Source organism: Myotis daubentonii, chromosome 21, assembly GCF_963259705.1.
Source record: "Myotis daubentonii chromosome 21, mMyoDau2.1, whole genome shotgun sequence".
Classification (NCBI taxonomy): domain Eukaryota; kingdom Metazoa; phylum Chordata; class Mammalia; order Chiroptera; family Vespertilionidae; genus Myotis; species Myotis daubentonii.
In genome coordinates, this window is record NC_081860.1 from 5,112,265 (window position 1) to 5,130,726 (window position 18,462).

Consider the following 18,462-nt stretch of genomic DNA (forward strand, 5'->3'; position numbering starts at 1 on the left):
GGGACAGCTTCAAGCGTACCAACATCAGAATTATAGGGGTGCCAGAAGATGAGAGAGAGAAAGCTATTGAAAACCTATTTGAAGAAATAATGACAGAAAACTTCCCCCACCTGGTGAAAGAAATGGACTTACAGGTCCAGGAAGCACAGAGAACCCCAAACAAAAGGAATCCAAAGAGGACCACACCAAGACACATCATAATTAAAATGCCAAGAGCAAAAGACAAAGAGAGAATCTTAAAAGCAGCAAGAGAAAGAAACCAAGTTACCTACAAGGGAATACCCATACGACTGTCAGCTGATTTCTCAACAGAAACCTTGCAGGCCAGAAGGGAATGGCAAGAAATATTCAAAGTGATGAATACCAAGAACCTACAACCAAGATTACTTTATCCAGCAAAGCTATAATTCAGAACGGAAGGTCAGGTAAAGAGCTTCACAGATAAGGAAAAGCTAAAGGAGTTCATCACCACCAAACCAGTATTATATGAAATGCTGAAAGGTATCCTTTAAGAAGAGGAAGAAGAAGAAAAAGGTAAAGATACAAATTATGAACAACAAATATGCATCTATCAACAAGTGAATCTAAGAACCAAGTGAATAAATAATCTGGTGATCATAATCGAATCAGGGACATAGAAAGGGAATGGACTGACTATTCTTGGGGGGGAAAGGTGTGTGGGAGATGCGGGAAGAGACTGGACAAAAATCGTGCACCTATGGAAGAGGACAGTGGGTGGGGAGTGAGGGTGGAGGGTGGGGCGGGAACTGGGAGGAGGGGAGTTATGGGGGGGAAAAAGAGGAACAAATGTAATAATCTGAACAATAAAGATTTAATTAAAAAAAAAAAGAAATCATCTTTTAAATCCCAACGCCAGCCTCCAACAGACTGTCAAACTTCAGAACATCAGAGGAAGTCAGGGGAAGGAGGGGTTAAGGGATCAACCAAAGGATTTATATGCATTCATATAAGTGTACCCAATGGACACAGACACTATGGGGGTTAAGGGCATGTGCTGAGGCATGGGGGTGGCTGGGCAGAACTCCATGGGGGGAAAGGGAGTTATATGTAATACTATATGTAATACTTTAAACAACAAATTATTTTTTAAAAAAAGAATAAAATGAAAAGAACCATGACCTCCTGGTTCATAGGTCAAGTCTCAACCACTGAGATAGATACACCAGCTGGGTTGTATTATTTTAAAATTTTCAAAAATGCATATATCTTTTATTGTTGATAGTATTATCGATGTCTCCCATTTCCCCCCTCTGTGTATATTCTTTGGTGGATCTCTTGCATTCCTCCCACCTTCTTCCCCTCAGAGATCTGTCAGACTGCTCCAGTTAGCCAGGGCTCTGGTCCCATCTAGTCCCTCCCCAGGCATCACTTGCTGGGCCACAACACCTTTATTCACCTATTGGCTGGGATGCCCAGGGCAGTGGAGAAAACTACATTACCCAGAAGGAACTGCATTCATGTAGGCGGAGCTAAAGGGCATTTTGGTGTCTGCGCATCCGGTTAGGGCGGGACTCCCACCTTCCTCCTCCTGGTGGTCATTTTAACCTCTTAGGTCTTTGTTCACAAACTCACAGGCTTCAGGGCGCTGGTCGTGAGGAGGAGGAGTCCTGGGAGTCAGCGAGCCTGCTGTGCGGGGTGTGTCTGAGGCTCCTTGAGCCCAACAGCCCGAGGTTGGGGTCCCCGTGCCTCCCGGACTCCTCTCTGCTCACAGCGTCCCCGCAGCCTGACCCCATTTCACCCTCCAGCCTTGGGGACCGGCCTCTCAGGTCCCGCCGCCCAGGTCCCAGCGCGCAGAATGGTGAGTCCCTCGTGGGTGACACAGGGCTGATGGGGAAAGAGGGTGAAAGGCTGCAGGGCCGCCTTGTCAGGACGTGATGGTGCAACTGAGCAGGGAGGATTCGGAAATCTGGGCCTGTTTGGGGTCTAAAGCAGTGGTTCTCAACCTTCCTAATGCCGCGACCCTTTAATACAGTTCCTCATGTTGTGGTGACCCCCAATTTCATTGGTACTGTTATGCCTAGATTTCAAGATCCCCAATAAAACCACATCAGGGAGCCAGTCAGTCCGATGCAAAAGCAGAGGGTCCTTTTATACAAGCTTGCTTGGTCCCCCCCTTGTCTCCATTACTGGATGCAAGAGAGAGCCCCGAGTTCCAAGAGAACAAAGAATTTATAGGGCTTGGGGTCGGGGGTTGGGACAGGGTGCAGCTGGGGTCTGGTTACACAAAGACAGGGGGGGTGGCCAGCATACTTTTGGCCTTGGGCTAGTTTCCCCCGCTTTCCATTGGCTGAGATAAGGGCAGGCTGAGTGACTGATACACCCTGCGGCTTTTTCTTGGAAGAGGGGTTAAGGACACAGCCATCAGTCCCGCTTTGTCCTTTCATTCCCCTCTTGTCTTGGAACTTCCGGCTCAATTATGCGACGGACTGCATTTCTATTCCACCATTGCTAGAGGCCCGTACTGGGCACACAGAACTATCAACTGAACTATTTTATAAGCTTAACAAATGGTCCGGTGGAAGGGAAAGAAACCATTTTAGCTTTAACAACTTCTATTGAAATAGGATTTTTCTTCTTAAAATTTCTCCATGGCTATTAAAAAGCCAAATCAAGATTAATTTATTTACTGTCCTGATGTTTGCATAAACACAACAAGAATGGTAACTGATTACCTTTGCTGGAATTTCATGGTTGGACCTTAATGTGCCCCATAGGGCCAGGAAGCCAAGCCATCCAGCTGCCATCAGGCCTGCCTGCAGTATCTGCTGAGTTAGGTGAATCCCTCACCTGTAGCAACTCCACCTGAGCCCACGCTCCAGGCTTTAAGGCCCATCTCAGTAGCCCTCCTACTCGTTGCGGCCCAGTGTGTGGGGGTTCCGCAGGGATGCAGAGGCATCTTTACTGCTCCCCTTCTACTCTTACCAACCGCCAGTGACGGTAGGGCATGGGCCTGACTCTCCAGCACCAGCCATCTTCAGGGCTCCCAAGCAGGATACCAGGCTTTCTTCGTGGCATTCTTACTGGCTTTAAGTCTTTAGAGCTCAGACAGGGCTCTTTAAAACCTGATACTCCAGTCAAAGTTTCCGGTTAATAGAATTACTATTGAAAACCGGTCTTATTGATTTCATGCAAAGAAATGTATTGCCATGACTTATTTAGCATTGCCAAATTTCAGAGGAATTATATAAGGAGAAAAACATACTGATCTGCTCTAAGATCTTCTGATTTCCTTGCCAATTATTTTTCAGAGTTATAACAAAACAGTAATTGTTGGCATTAAATCTTCTTTCTATGCATTTTAAACAGGCCTTTTCCAGCTTACTACCCCTGACATGGGCATGGTCACGCAGGCCTGCAAGCAGTACACAGGCTGCCAATTGTCAACTGTCTCTTAACAGTGACCAAAACCTGATGGGCACCCTTCCCTGCCCAGTTGGGCACCTGCCCTCTTGGCAGCTAGACACCCTTTACTTTTGGGGGTCACCCCACACAGTCCCCTTCCAGGACAGCCAACATACATTCAAACCTGCAAAAGAATCAAAGGTCAATATAACATATCAATACAATGAAACATAATATTGGCATCATGGCCACTTCAGGCAGCCAAATCTTCTGCTACTATTTAGGGAGGTGACTAAAGTCCACTCTTTGACCTTTCTATATAAGGTAAAATCGTCCTTGTCTTTCTGAAGCCATGTCTATGAAGATGCAAGCATCATCTGAGTCTATTATACAATTTTCTGCAAGTATAGTCTTTTTCAAGTTGGGATGAGTCCTGGGGTTGTGAATTTCTTTACCCACACCGAGTCCCCAGGCTGGAAAGGATGTACAGAGTCTGAGGTGGCACTGGCAGGGCATTTCGAACAAGCTTATGGGTAGCTTGTAATTTCTCTAAGAGATCACGTCCAAGTAAGGGGTACAGGCATTCTGGCATGACCAGAAACGAATGAGTTACCATGTTCTTTCTGAGATCCACAGTCCTTTTTGATGTCCAAGGAAAAAGGCAGTTTGTCCGGTGGCTCTTAGAACTAGTGTCTTTTTAGATGTTACTGGTCCCATTAGCTCTGTCAAGACTGAATGGGCTGCTTCAGAATACACCAGGAAACTAACCGGGGGTTTTATTTATCTTACAAATATTTATACCTAAGTAGATATATAAATATCAAATAAACATTTATTTTTATACCTTTTCAGTGAACAAGTACTTTTACAGTCTTGGGAATTTTGGCAGATAACAGGAACACTGCCCAAGTCCCCTGATGGGGGCCTGACAAGAACAGATATGGGGGCCTTTGGCTGGGGGGTATAAAGTCTCCATTCTTTCTCTCTCGGCACTGCTAAGGACAGGATCATTGGAGAGGTTTTTTCACCTAGGTAAGGCTGTGCTGAGCCATCTGGGGCAAAAGTGGTTTCTGCTTTCGTTTTGGCTAAAAGGTCTCTGTCCATTAGAGAGACCAGGTCAACTGGTAAATATAGGAATTCATGAACCACCTGATGGCCGCCTAACTGACATCGGCGGGGGCGGCAGAACAGTCTGCAGCTGTGGTACCGGTAGCTCCAATAATGGTGAGGGGAGTTACCTTCTGAGTAACTGCCAAGTGCTCTGCTGCTGTATCAATCATAAAGTTCCCAATCTGGCCCCCGATCTTCATTTTGACCATCGGCTCATGGGGGCTCAGTTGGAAAAAGCCCAGTCTGTCCTAGTCAGAGTCAGCTGTTGTAGCAGAAGATTTGGCTGCCTGAAGCGGCCATGATGCCAATATTATGTTTCATTGTATTGATATGTTATATTGACCTTTGATTCTTTTGCAGGTTTGAATGTATGTTGGCAGCTCAGCTCTGGCCAATAGTGGCTGGGTGGTTTGGATGGTCTTGCCGGCTTCTTCTGGCCTATTTCTGCCCTGCCTGCCTTTTTACTCCTGCTATTAAACCTTACTCTGTCCCTTCTTACACATGTAGAACTGGACCCAAGGCAGCGAGGTTTGAGCAATTTTAAAATTTCTTAATATACATTTTTAAAATAAGGCTTATTTTTTAACTTCATTTGTCCCTGGGTGTGGACAACAAATGACATTAATCAGATTGACATAAACGATTTAACCTTTGTTTTAGGGAGGCAAATGCAAAGCATTCACTCCCAAGTGTCATTGGTTTAGGGAAGATAGGATTTCTGCTTAGTTTCCCTATTTTACTTGTCCCAGCTTACTGGTCTATCATGCATTTAATTTTCTTAATATGTATTCTGGCACAGGAGAAAGTTGTTTTGCTGTACACAGGTAGCTTAACCCCTATATAACTGGGCTTGGACCTCTGCCCAGCAAACTGCAGTCTGTAAGTTTAATATGCAGCCTTCGGTTTTTCTAACCCAACGAGGTTTCGGCCAGTCTCTGAGTCAGACTTCTCCTCTCTTGGAGAATTTCAAAGTCCCGATGGCTCCCAGGTCCAGGGAGAGTGCCGTTTTGTTAACCCTTAGGGCCCTGCTTTTTGCCTTTTTACCAGTTCCCTTTGTGGCAGAGCAGCAATTAGGCCTTTACCAAGGGAGTGCACTGGAAGGGGATATTAGCCCCTCCTCTTCCAGTAGCAACAGGTACTAAACCCTTCCAGTACATTTGCAAACAGGGAGCTTTTGCTAGCTCTATCTGCAGCTTTTTTCTATTTTGCTTGCTGCTGCCTCTTCTCTTAGGGTCGTAGCAGCTCAGCTCAGGCATCCAGCCCCCCTTCTTTGACCTGGCTCTCAGAGGCTGAGTCTGCCTGGCAAACAGTTCTAAATCACCAGGGTGGCTGCAGACTTCGGCTTTGTTCCTCCCCCACCCCCCTTGTCTCAGCCCAGGCTGATTGCTTTTCTTCACAGAGTCAGCCTTGAAAGGTAACGGGTGTATAGGGAGGTTTCTTCCAGACAAAAAGCCTGGAGACTATCTGAAATCCAGTTACAGATGCTTTCAGAATCAGGATTAGAGAGGAAGGGAAAGACCAGGTTATGTTTTCTATAAGGATTCTAATAAATAATTGAAAACAGCAAGTTAAATAAAACACAATCACAGGCAGTAAATTTTTCCAACCTGCAGAGCTGTAAAACCATAAATAACAAGTTCTTTGAAATTTACTATCTTGTTAATTTGCTAAGCAAACAGTTAACTTGAAAAGACTTTTCTCTTGCTCTTTTATAAGCATCTAAGAACTAAGCAATCTTGGAATCTAGCCAGCCTTTGTTAAACTTTTTTGGGTTGCAATTTTATACCTTTAAATTAATTCTAGATTTTTAAACTTTTAACCTGATACAGCAAAATTATACCTCAGAGTAAAGCAATTAAAAGTTTTTTACTGTCTTTTCCTTAAAGCAGGGGGTTTTGTTTTTGTTTTGTTTTGTGTTTTTTTTGTTTTTGTTTTTTTTTTCTGTGCACAGCCAGACAGCATAAAGTAGCTTTCGCTTTACACAGACCAGTTCCAGTCTCCCTTCTCTGTAGTAAATTGGCTAGTCCCACACAAACAAACTTTGTCCCGACCTCATGATGATCAGTGACAAGAAACAGACAAGGGAGGGAGTGACCTGTTTTCATAGATTTTCATTCAAACGGCCACCCAAACGCCACACAAAGGAGGGGGGAAGGCAGTCCCGCTCCCTCCACACTCACACACTTTCACCAGACATTCAGGGTTTAAACAATCCATTCAATTTCTTAACAACTTCCCAACCCCTGAGGGAGCTCTAAAGCCTCCCCCAATCTCCTTGAAATGATCAATCACAATACCCAAAGGAGCAGTCTGAGTCCACCATAATGTCCATCCAGCAAGTCCACAAAATAAAACGGAAACACAAACAACTAAAGGGCCCAAAGAAGTACAGCCTTCCAACTCCATGGAAGCAAAAAAAACGAAAGCTAGACGTTGGCTGCGCACCAACCAGCGGGAGCGACCCGCCTTTTCTCAGATTGAGGGGTTCCTACAGACCTTCCGACTCTGCGGAAGCAAAAATGCCCCCCTTCAGATGGAGGATCGAGGCGTCCCCCAACGCCTCCCGCCCATGGACCCCCAGTGCGTCCACCTTAGACCATGCAGGCGATTACGATTACAGATTTCAGAAGTGAGCTCACACTGGACAGATACAAAACATACAACGACACACAAACACCTACCGCGGTCAGTCAGGCCCTCCGGACTGGGGGTCCCTCGATGGTGTTGGGGATCCTGGACGAGCCCCCAAAATGTTATGCCCAGATTTCAAGATCCCCAATAAAACCACACCAGGGAGCCAGTCAGTCCGATGCAAAAGCAGAGGGCCCTTTTATACAAGCTTGCTTGGTCCCCCCCTTGTCTCCATTACTGGATGCAAGAGAGAGCCCCGAGTTCCAAGAGAACAAAGAATTTATAGGGCTTGGGGTCGGGGGTTGGGGCAGGGTGCAGCTGGGGTCTGGTTACACAAAGACAGGGGGGGTGGCCAGCATACTTTTGGCCTTGGGCTAGTTTCCCCCGCTTTCCCATTGGCCGAGATAAGGGCAGGCTGAGTGACTGATACACCCTGTGGCTTTTTCTTGGAAGAGGGGTTAAGGACACAGCCATCAGTCCTGCTTTGTCCTTTCAGTACAAATTGAACATAATTAAAGCATAGTGATTAATCAGAAAAACAATATGTAATTATATATGTGTTTTCCGATGGTCTTAGGCGACCCCTGTGAAAGGGTCGTTCAACCCCCAAAGGGGTCGCGACCCACAGGTTGAGAACCGTTGCCACAGAGCCTGGTGGTTGCCAGGCTCTCAACCGACCATTTTCTTTCCACAAATTCCTGCAAATGCAGAGTCGATTAGGTGTACGGGTTTGTGGAGCTTATTTCATGGCCTCACACACTTGTGGCCTCGGAGATAGTAGAGTCCTGGGAGTGTCAGCTGCTCTTTTATCCCTTAGACCTGGGGACTTTGAACAGACACTAAGCCCAGCCTCTTAAGGCCAGGACTAGGGCTTCATGATGTGGACCTTGTTTTTGGCAACCAGTGTAATGAAGGCAAGATCCTCCAGACAGGTTCCAGAATGTGCAGAGGCTTGGAGTAAAAAGCGAGATGAATCAGGAGCCCACAGGTATATTTAAAAAAAAAATATATATATATATATATTAGATGTAGAGAGGAAGGGAGAGGGAGAGAGACAGAGAAACAGGATGAGCAAAAAACAAGGATTGGTAGCCACCTGCACAATCCCTACTGTGGATCCAGCCCACAACCCAGGCATGTGACCTCACCAGTGCATGGGTCTATGCTCAACCAACTGAGACACATCAGCCAGGACTGTAGATCACTTTAATACAGGGAATCATGGTCAGGTTGGTAATGGTAGTAGTAGCTCAGAAGGGAAAGTGTGAGCCTGAGGACTGGTTTTCTTGCTGGGGCCACTGTTTGTGGGAGCGGCTTGTCACAACACAGCATTGGGACAGAAGTTGTCATATAGAGTGTGGGGGAGAGATAATGGTTTTGCAGTGGTCAAGGCCTTTAAAAGTTGAGTGGACCTGCGATTAATTGGAGGCCAACGGGAAATTCAAACAAGATGAGGCTAGGGCTGGTACATAACAACTTTTCTAAACTCTCACCAGGATTTTGTTGTGACCCTTGGTGTGGCCTGGCCGTGGGGAGTTGCAGTTAGCCTTGTGGATTAGTTAAGAGGCGTGAGTGGTCATCTGTGAGACTCACTGGGCATGGTGCAGAGAGCCATCGGAGCTAGAACTTGGGTGAAGGTTAAGGGAGAGATGTTGGCTGTGACTAGCGAAGGGACATCAAGTGCAGCATAATAGGAGGTGGGCTATGGATATCTGAGATCTGATTGTTCTTAATAGTTGAGGTTGAAGGGAAAAAAAACAGTCATGCAGAGAGGCCTACATAGCAGGGCTCAAGGCTGCCTCTATGAGTGTGTACTATCAGAGTCTAGGCAGTATTTGATTGTGATTCAATTTGGCAACTGTCCTCTGGACCACACATGCTGAGTAATAAGTAAAAGGCCAGGTGATGAGTATGGGGACTGGGGCTGTGGAAGTGCAGGTTTGAGAGAGGTGTGGTAGAAAGAGTGACATGCACTTGGAGTGAATTCATGGCCACAGAGCCATGACATTGACATAAGAGTGAATGAAGGAAGAGTCTATTTCTGGTGGTCCCTGGATGTAACCATACAGTGAATGTTAGGGTAATTGCCTGTAAAGAAACGGTTTAGGTGCTACATGCTAGGGTAAGAGCTTAGGTGCCATTTAACTAACCACCTGCCTTATGTTGTTGGGAGTCACACACTGGTTGATGGGAATGAGGTAGCATTCATCAGTGTTACCCAGGCTTGTCAATTTCCACTGGCATGGGTAAGGAAGAAGGGTAAGAGAGAAAGAGGTTATGGAGATGGTGAACTATAATTTTGGAAAAGAAGGTGATTAGGAAATAATTTATCCACACCATGGAAAATTTGCATTACGTTTGAAGTTGTGCCTATGGGAATGACGCTGTGTGAGAGAGGTGTTGTTCAAAGAACTATGTGCAGCAGATGGTGAAAACTGATGACCTCTGCACCTTGGGAATGGGATCAAGCTGATGAAGTGTGATGCCATGATTTTGGTGTCATAGAGGAACAATTGGAGGGACTACAAGGCAATTTCCTGAGAAGACCAGTATCAAATCACTCACGCTCTCTTTATGGCCAACATCCCTCTCTAACCTATGTTTTTGATACCCAATCTATGGATAAGAGACAGTGTGGCATCCTTCATGCTGCACAGTTATTTTGAGATTCAACAATGATATTTATGTAAATAGTTAATTTTTTGTTGCTAAGAAATATTGTATTATTTGGATTATCCACTTATCCTTTGATCTGTCTATGGTTTTGTTTATGTTCACGTTTGGGGTTTTATAAATAAAACTAGAGGCCCGGTGCATAAAAATTTGTGGTAGTTGAAGAGCTTCGTGACTTTCTCCACGTCCTCGCCCGGCACGTTGTTGTAGGAGGCCTGCGAGGTCGGTGTCAGCTTCTCCTCCTGGCTCTTCAGGGCATCCACGATCTTGGGGTGGCAATGCCCTTGGTTGACGGCGCTGTGCGCACTCAGGAAATCAAAGCATTTCCTGCCTTCCGCATCCCACAGGGAAATACCTGTCCCTCTCTCCAGGGTGAGCGGCAAGGGGTGGTAAAGGATGTCCCAAAGTTCACGCAAGATTTGAATTTTGCATGAGCATTAACAACAAAAAAATAAAAGCCTAATTTTACTTGGTTTATTGAATCAGATTCTAATATCTGTTGCCCTTTGATTTCAATCCCTTCAATTTCATAAGCATTACCAAGTACCAATTATGGCTCAGGAGCAGGGACAATGAAGACCAATGAAGACCATGGCTTTGCATATGTGCCAGCAAAGCCGTGGAGGCCATTTACCCGATGTGCTATTCCATACATAACCCTATACTGTATACTTTATGAATCAATAAAAAATTTACAATTTCTAATTATAAACCTCTGTTTTCTATCAAAATTACTTCTTGCGTGAATTTTGGGACACCCTTTAGTTGTGAGCGCCATACTTGGCTTCCCATTCAAAATCGTCATCAGATCATAGACAGCCTTGGACCATCTTCTTAGTCGCCACGGATGTAGCAGAAGCCACTGGCGTGTGGGCGCCCGGGCAAAGCCCCGCCACAGTCTGCAGACGAGCTAGCTTGGAAAGCATCGTGTCCGTGGGCAGGAATGCCACCGACCAGCTACCCTTTCTTCCCGCGGTTAAGATGGAAATGCAGATTGTTCAGCCTGGATCCAGGGACGATCTGCTGGGTCCAATAATCCCTGGTGGCGCCTCTGGCTCTGGAACCAGCGGCTACGTCTCGGGGGCAGCACATTGTTTGATTCTTGCATGGAGACTGACTGAGGATGGAACCCACAACCTTGGCTCTATTGAGATGATGCTTTAATCAACTGAGCTCTCTGGCCAGGGAGAAACTTATCGGGGGTTTTTAGTAAACTTAGTCACTAAAGTATCTGAGAATAGATAGATACCAGAACCACTGGGATGAGAGAGAGTGATGGAAGGCAACGGTGATTCTCGGGTCACACATCCCGGAACCAGAGAGGAGGGAGCCTGAATCTGGGTTGTGTCACCTGACAACTGCCCACTCATAATCCAGGACCCCTCAGCAGATATCGGAGAACTGGTTTCGCCTGATTCCCTGCAGGCCAGGCTGCAGGACCTCACCTGCCAGAGGAATCCCACTCACTCCACAGGCACCCTTAAAGCCAAGGCGCTGCCCCAGGTGCGGCCTAAAGGGAAGGGACTGGGGGAGGTTTGCACTAGGGTGTGAGGGACCCATCTCAGCCAGTCCCACACCACTTGTCATTTTCTAATTAATTTCCTTTCAATGTGCACAAGTCCATACACCCAGTCACTAGTAAAATATAATTATATACTACTGAAGTATCTTATGTCCATTTTCAATGCCATCATTTTGGCAGTTTGAATGTGGTGGTGATATTTACACCAGGGAAGTTTTCAACTACTACAAACCTAGACTTTAATGTATAACTAAATGCTTAAACTTAAAGAACACTGGTGGAAAATTAACAATGCAGATTAAATGTGTAAGTGTAATGTACAAGTGGACTATAAATTGTACATAGGGTAAAAATTGAGAAAAACCATTTTGCTTATAGAATTCAAAAACCAAGAATTCCATATGGCCAAAAAATCAGTCGAGTATCTGAGGACTGAGTGAAATTCAAACAGATGTCCTAGAGGCTGAACCGCCCTCCTATTGGTTAGAATAGAATAATAAATTAACTTTAAAAGTAAACAAAAAATCCTGAGCATTTTAACAAAGAAGATGAAGACAGTGAAAGAAATACAGGAAGAAATGATCACCATCAAACATTTTCATGGAAATGAAGTTAAAACAAAAGCGAGTTAACAGTACACTCATTGATGGGGCTAGTACTTAAAAAGATTAACCTTTGCATGTGCTGGCAGAGTTGCATAGAATTTTCTGGGTGGGTGGGAAGGCAAAGTGATTGATCATTTTAGGTCACAGTTCCACATATGTTGAAATGTACCACATTCACTGACACTGGAACAGTTTGATAAGACATACATCTGTAGAAAGAATGGAATACAATATTCTGAGCTGTTTTATTAATAAAACCCCAAACGTAGAAATAACTGAAATTATAGGCAGCTCAGTAGTAAAAGTGGTTATCCATAGAATACAATGTTTTCTAGAAATAAAAAATTAACTATTTATATAAGCGTTAGTGTTAAATCTCAAACCATCTGTGTAGCATGAAGGAAGCCAGTGTTTGTTAAAGAGAATTCACCTTATAATGCCAATAAAATTATGAAAAATATGAACTACTCTATTGTAAAGGAAGGTAAATCAATGTCTGCATGGAGGGTTGGGGAAGCAGAAATATTACAAAATGAATGGAGGTAAATACAGCGTGTGGCAAGTTTAGGTTTAGAGTAGTTGGTGTTGAAAATAATGCACTAATATATAACAACACAAATATAAAAACACCTTTAGAAAAAAGATCATAAACCAGAGCAGAAGAGACCTGAGTTTGCAGGTTGGTGAATAAGAAACCCTCAAAATTTATCAAAGCATAATGTGAGTACCACTATGTCTCTGAAAGAGGTAGCACTTCTAAGCTGAGAACAGGTGCTCTGGATGAATCCTGGGTCAGGTCCATTTTCTAGTCATAGAGAAATGAATGAAGATACTGCCAAGAGCTTGGAGGAACCATAATTACCTCAAGCAGAAGCGAGAACACAGAATACATTCCCCTGAGCACCCAGGGAATGTGACCGATGCACACTCCTCAGGTGAGCCAGGTGTTAGCTGTGAAATCTCTTCAGCGATAAACACTCACAGTGACATCATTTGGGTTGTAGGTCTGGACATGTTAGCAAGTACAACACAGCTCCTTCAAGTCTCACTTGTACCTCAAATTTATGATGAATCTAGAAGAGTGTATGTTCTCATTAAAGGGGTTTACATTCATGTAAATGGGTCCCATAGAGCCCTTTAAGTGTTCTTATTATTAGTGAGAAAAATAAAACATTCCCTGCACATTTACATCTTTTCTCCAGTGTGAAATTTTAGGAGTCTAACCAGGTTATGGTTGTAGCTAAAAAGGAATCCCATACTCACTACACTCACCAGTGTGAACTCTCTTGTCTTCACTGGGGATAGAGCTTTCACTAAAGGATTTCCCACATTCACTACACTCATATGGCTTTTATCCAGTGTGAACTCTGTGGTGTTTAGTGAGGGTAGACCTTTCACTGAAATGCTTCCCACATTCACTACACTCATATGGCTTTACTCCAGTGTGAACTCTGTGGTGGTTAGTGAGGGTAGCCTTTTGTCTGAAATGCTTCCCACAGTCACTACACTCATATGGCTTTTCTCCAGTGTGAACTCTTTGGTGTATAGAGAGGGCAGCCTTTTCTCTGAAATGCTTCCCACATTCACTACACTCATATGGCTTTTCTCCAGTGTGAACTCTGAGGTGGTTAGTGAGGGTAGCCTTTTGTCTGAAATGCTTCCCACAGTCACTACACTCATATGGCTTTTCTCCAGTGTGAACTCTTTGGTGTATAGAGAGGGCAGCCTTTTCTCTGAAATGCTTCCCACATTCACTACACTCATATGGCTTTTCTCCAGTGTGAACTCTGTGGTGTATAGTGAGGTGAGACCTTTGACTGAAGGACTTGCCACATTCACTACACTCATATGGCTTTTCTCCAGTGTGAACTCTGTGGTGTCTAGTGAGGGCAGCCCTTTCACTGAAATGCTTCCCACATTCACTACACTCATATGGCTTTTCTCCAGTGTGAACTCTGAGGTGTTTAGTAAACTCAGACCTTTGACTGAAGGACTTCCCACAGTCACTACACTCATATGGCTTTTCTCCAGTGTGAACTCTGTGGTGTGTAGTGAGGGTAGCCTTTTTTCTGAAATGCTTGCCGCATTCACTACACTCATATGGTTTTTCTCCAGTGTGAACTCTGTGGTGTATAGAGAGGTGAGACCTTTGACTGAAGGACTTGCCACATTCACTACACTCATATGGCTTTTCTCCAGTGTGAACTCTGTGGTGTTTAGTGAGGGCAGCCCTTTCGGTGAAATGCTTCCCACATTCAATACACACATATGGATTTTTTCCAGTGTGAACTCTGTGGTGTTTAGTGAGGGCAGCCCTTTCAGTGAAATGCTTCCCACATTCACTACACTCATATGGCTTTTCTCCAGTGTGAACTCTGTGGTGTGTAGTGAGGGTAGCCTTTTTTCTGAAATACTTGCCACATTCACTACACTCATATGGCTTTTCTCCAGTGTGAACTCTGTGGTGTCTAGTGAGGGAAGCCCTTTCACTGAAATGCTTCCCACATTCACTACACTCATATGGCTTTTCTCCAGTGTGAACTCTGTGGTGTCTGGTGAGGGCAGCCCTTTCACTGAAATGCTTCCCACATTCACTACACTCATATGGCTTTTCTCCAGTGTGAACTTTGTGGTGTCTAGTGAAGTTAGACCTTTTACTGAAGGATTTCCCACAGTCAATACACTCATACCACTTTTCTCTAATGTGAACTCTGTTGTGTTTAATGAGAGTAGTGCTTTCACTGAAGACCTTCCCACAATCAGTACACTCATAGGGCTTTTCTCCAGGGTGAACTCTCCCATGTGGAGGGTGGTTAAACATTTGTCTACACACTTCCCCACATTTATTATACTCATAAATCATATCTCCAGAGCAGAGACCTTTCTGATAAGCAACTTTCTGTTTCTTGCTGTCAGCTCTTTCACATTCAACCCACTGGTGATGTCTTTTTCCACTGAGACATTCCTGTGAAATCTCATTGTTACTGTGTGGCTCCATAGTGTTAAGAGTGGCCTGGTGCTGGAGAAGCCCTAAGATGGCTGGGGAGTCTTCCCCAACCTCCGTCCTAGTTGCAGGCACCTCGGATAAGTAGAAGCAGCAACTGGTCACAGGCAAGGTACAATCCATATGTTCTTTCCAGGGCTTCTCTCCACTGGCATCCTTCTGTTGCTGGTGAGGGTTTGAACTGAAACACAAGTCTCTCAAACATGCATCACTTAAGAACACGTTCTTCTCAAAGTAAACCACTTGTAACTCACTCAGGTGCAAAATATCTTTTAACACTGAGAAGCACGGCTTACACAGATGGGTCCTCTGGGTGGCTGCGGCTGTCTTGGAAGCCCTGACCTGAGAATCTCCTACAGATACACTGTGCTCAGAATAGGCCTTCACATCATCCATCTTACGCCAAGGACCTGAAAACAGAGGAATGATGAGGAAATGAATGACTCTGGTGACAGGGGGAAGTCCCATCATAAAAGTGGGTTGCACATACTACATTGGTTTCATGCAATTGGCTGAAAATACGGATTAGTAAGATGGATTAGTAAGAGGTCACAGTGAAGTTCTTGAGCACTGAAGATCACAAAACAAGGGAGACTTCAACAGAAATAGAGCAAAACATGACAAGCACCACATGGAAGAGAAGTGGCCTGACCAGCTCATTCTGCTGCTAACAGCATTCAGTAGATCAGTGATGGTGAACTTATGACATGCGTGTCAAAGTTGACACGCGAACTCATTCTTTTGGTTGATTTTTCTTTGTTGAATGGCATTTAAATATATAAAATAAATATCAAAAATATAAATCTTTGTTTTACTATGGTTGCAAATATAAAAAAATTTCTATTTGTGACAAGGCACCAGAGTTAAGTTAGGGTTTTTCCAAATGCTGACACGCCGAGCTCAAAAGGTTTGCCATCACTGCAGCAGATCTTCTTTGCTGGTGACATGGGCAAGCTATGCAGAAGGTTGGTTACATCTCATTCCAAGTAAAATTCAATAAACAAGTAGCTGGTATTTTAGGGGTAGTTAAGCATGTACACTGAGTGGCCAGATTATTATGACCAGCCAGATTATTATGAGCACCGCATCAGTACAATGAAATGAATTAGTTATGCAAATAATAATAATAATAATAATAAAAACCTTGAGAGTATTTGCTTAGGAAGTTTTCAATATTCAGTATTTTAGAAGTGTCAAGGAAGTACTGATGGGGTGGTCATAATAATCTGGCCACTCAGTGTATGTGCTCCTTATAACACTTGCATAGGTCCATGTTGTAAAATACTGCAGAAAGAGATGTGCAAAGGAATAGGTGATGTAAAAAGGACACAAAGGCAAAGATAGCCAAAAATAGAAAGTCATTGATGAAATGAGAAGCCAGCAAAGTGCCAAATATGGAAAAGGAAATGTATAAATGAGGGGTGGCCATTGGAACTTGCACCAAACATCATTAGACAGGAGCAGGTTCCTGGTACAATCTGAACACCATCCTTATGTCATAGCTCCCCCGAGCTGCCACTCAGCCAGGCCAGGCTTCCTCTAGGACCATCCTGTACGTTCACCCTGCAGAAACCCAAGGTTCTCCCTGCACCTCCTTCTCTAGAAATACGTACAAACTAAATATTCCAAGTATGAATGAAAGACAACAGAGGTGAGCAGCCATCACTTGCCCATAGCATTCCGCTTGAATAGTATTCACAGAAGGTAATATTACAAACAACAATGGAAGGAGCGTCTTACAAAAACAGCCCCTGGTTCATGTATATAAAGAAGATACCTGGCACAGGCATTCACCAAGGTCCTTATCTACAGGAAAGGTGCAGAAGTGGAAGCCATGGATCTGGAAATAGTCACCCTTCCTGGGTGAGGAAGAACAGGAGGGACCCATTAGGCTGTCTGTAAGATTGCTGACACCCAGACACTTCCTGCAGTTTCTGAGGCAACTGGTGTCAGGGAAGTTTGTGGAGTCTATTGCTCAGGGCTCTCTGAGAGCTCAGCACTGGCAGCCACAGCCCATTTCACAAGACAGTGGGGGAAATTAGCAGAGCCCATGGTCTTGCTTTGAGAGAGAGAGTGCTATGTCTGGAGAATAAATAAAGAGTGGGCATCACTTCAGGACACTAGGAGAGATGAAGGTCTTACCTATGAATGATACAAATGAAAACACTTCCAGCATCACATCACAGTACAGACATCTCTGAGCCTCATCAAGGATCTCCCACTCCTCCTGAGCGAACGCAATGGCCACGTCCTCAAAGTTCATATCCTGTCATAATGAGGACAGTACATCCCATGATAAGATTCTCTCTTGAGAAGCCAATTTGTAACACTCCCCACCCTGCACATCCATCTGCTTCCTCTACTCCCCACATCAGGGAACACAGCAGGCATTAGTCCCATCAAAGTCAATCTCTCCTTATATTCCTACTAGAGGCCCAGTGCACAAAAATTTGTGCACTGGGGGGTGGGGGGGGCTGTCTGTCAGTCCAGGTATGTTGTCTTGCAGTCTGGGACCCCTTGGAGGATGTCCACCTGCTGGCTTAGGCCCACTCCCTGGTGGAGAAGGCCCAAGCTGGTAGTCACACAACCCTCTGGCAGCCCAACAGCCCTCGGGGGATGTCCACTTGCCAGAGGGAGCAGGCGTAAGCTGCAGTTGGACATCCTTAGCGCTGCTGAGGAAGCGGGAGAGGCTCCTACCAACACCGCTATACTGGCAGCCGTCAGCCTGACTTGTGGCTGAGGAGAGCTCCGACTGTGGGAGTGCACTGACCTCCAGGGGGCAGCTCCTGCCCCCTGGTGGTCAGTGTGTGTCATAGTGACCAGTCATTCCCAGTCGTTGTGCTGTTAGGGTCAGTTTGCATATTACCCTTTTATTATATAGGATAGAGGCCTGGTGCATGTGTAGGGGCTGGCTGGTTTGCCCTGAAAGGTGACCCGGATCAGGGTGGGGGTCCCACTGGGGTGCCTGGCCAGCCTGGTTGTGGGGCTGATAGCTGTTTTCAGGCTGGCCACACCCCCTTTAGGGTGGGGAGTCCCACTGGGGTGCCTGACCAGTCTGGGTGAGGGGCTGAGGGCTGTTTCCAGGCTGGCCAAGCCTCCCGGCAATGGAAGCTCCCAGTCTCTCCTTCTTTTCTTTTCTTTTTAAATTCTGGGATTTATTTACCTTCTATAATTGAAACTTTGTAGCTTTGAGAGGAGCTCAGAGCTGGCCAGGGTGGGCGGGAGGGAAGCCTCCTGGTCACTCCAGCTCCGTGGCCATGGCCAGCTGAAAGCAGGTATCTGCGGTTTATTTACCTTCTATAATTGAAACTTTGTTGCTTTGAGTGGAGCTCAGAGCCCGCCGTGGCAAGCAGGAAGCTTGGCTTCCTCCATCATTGGGGCAACCAAGCCTCCTGCTTGCTCAAGCTCTGTGGCTGCCGGCCACCATCTTGTTTGGTTAATTTGCATATAGTCACTCTGATTGACTGCTGGGCGTGGCTTAAGGCATAGCGAAGATACAGGCAATTGGCATGTTTGTCTTTTATTAGTGTAGATTGATGCTGTGTCTCTCACAA

General features: G+C 45.2%; 2 protein-coding genes across 2 annotated transcripts in view; one reads left to right on the forward strand and one right to left on the reverse strand.

The window, feature by feature from the left end:
* Positions 1-1,507: 1,507 nt before the first annotated feature.
* Positions 1,508-18,462, forward strand: part of LOC132222899 (zinc finger protein interacting with ribonucleoprotein K-like) — a 79,125-nt gene continuing 62,170 nt past the window's right edge. Inside the window, exon 1 of the mRNA XM_059678252.1 lies at positions 1,508-1,819. The gene's annotated coding sequence lies outside the window, so the exon portion shown is untranslated. The remainder of the gene's footprint in view (positions 1,820-18,462) is intronic.
* Positions 10,404-18,462, reverse strand: part of LOC132222877 (zinc finger protein 883-like) — a 105,621-nt gene continuing 97,562 nt past the window's right edge. The window contains exons 2-3 of the mRNA XM_059678215.1: positions 17,051-17,174; positions 10,404-15,318 (exon numbers count right to left, since the gene is read on the reverse strand). Of these exons, the coding sequence (XP_059534198.1) occupies positions 13,256-15,318; positions 17,051-17,171 (2,184 nt within the window). The 5' untranslated portion in view covers positions 17,172-17,174 and the 3' untranslated portion in view covers positions 10,404-13,255. The remainder of the gene's footprint in view (positions 15,319-17,050; positions 17,175-18,462) is intronic.